Genomic DNA, 925 nt, shown 5'->3' with positions numbered 1-925 from the left:
CTTTTCCAACCTAAACAATTCTGTGATTCCCGAGCTCCTCCCTTTGGAGGAGCGAACGTCCACAGCTCCTAGGGGCGAGATGTGCTGCCCCGGCGCAGGACGTTGCTTGTGCCCCTTTCCAGCAGCACGAAATCCGACTGCCCCAGCTCGTGCATGCGATTTTCCTCCCTGAATCCCTGTCTCCTCTTCTCTCCAAGGTATTTCTTCCCACGCCAGCTCCTGATCCGATACTTCTGGACCCCCAACCAGCAGGTTGAGTTCCTGGACGCCTACGACGCCATCCGGAGAGACTTGTATCCGGATGTGGTGGAGAGTTTAGCCCTGGCAGCGCGTTCCCTGCCTGAGCCGCAGCTCCGAAAACGCCTGTGGGAGCTCTGCGCCGAGGTACGTCAACGCTGCGGCCGGTATCGCCCATCCTGCCTGTGCTGCCGCTGCCTCGGCCCTGCCTGGTGATGATATGCCCGTGGGAGGTGTCGGCAACATGCGCTGTGGCTCTTTTCAGGTGCAGCAAGGTTCCCAGCCGCACGTGGCCGAGCTCTATGCTGTGAGAAGTTTGTTTTCGGGATCTCCGCTGGGTCTGAACAAGCTGCAGGTGTCTCATGTGGTGAGTGTGGCTTTTCTCCTGCTCAGAGATGGCTCTTACCGAAGAGCGCCAAGGTGCTGATCCACTCGGTTGTGCCCCAAAGAGGGTGTTGTGCCCTAAAACCGGTCCGGTTGTGGATAAAAAGCTGGACATGAGTCGGCAACGTGCGCTCGCAGCCCAGAAAGCCAACCGTATCCTGGGCTGCATCAAAAGAAGTGTGACCGGCAGGTTGAGGGAGGTGATTCTGCCCCTCTCCTCCGCTCTGGTGAGACCCCCACTGTGTCCAGCTCGGGGGTCCTCAGCACAGGACAGACATGGACCTGTTGGAGCGGGTCCAGAGGA

The 925-nt window shown here is 59.4% G+C and overlaps 1 protein-coding gene across 1 annotated transcript in view; it reads left to right on the top strand.

Moving 5' to 3' along the window:
• Positions 1–197: 197 nt before the first annotated feature.
• LETMD1 (LETM1 domain containing 1) overlaps positions 198–925 on the top strand; it is a gene marked incomplete at both ends in the record, with an annotated part of 2,114 nt that continues 1,386 nt past the window's right edge. The window contains 2 exons of the mRNA XM_009586849.1: positions 198–384; positions 503–604. Coding sequence (XP_009585144.1) covers positions 198–384; positions 503–604 — 289 coding nt within the window. The remainder of the gene's footprint in view (positions 385–502; positions 605–925) is intronic.

The sequence above is a fragment of the Fulmarus glacialis genome, unplaced genomic scaffold, assembly GCF_000690835.1.
Source record: "Fulmarus glacialis isolate BGI_N327 unplaced genomic scaffold, ASM69083v1 scaffold23340, whole genome shotgun sequence".
Taxonomy (NCBI): domain Eukaryota; kingdom Metazoa; phylum Chordata; class Aves; order Procellariiformes; family Procellariidae; genus Fulmarus; species Fulmarus glacialis.
This window is presented reverse-complemented; position numbering and strand designations above follow the sequence as displayed.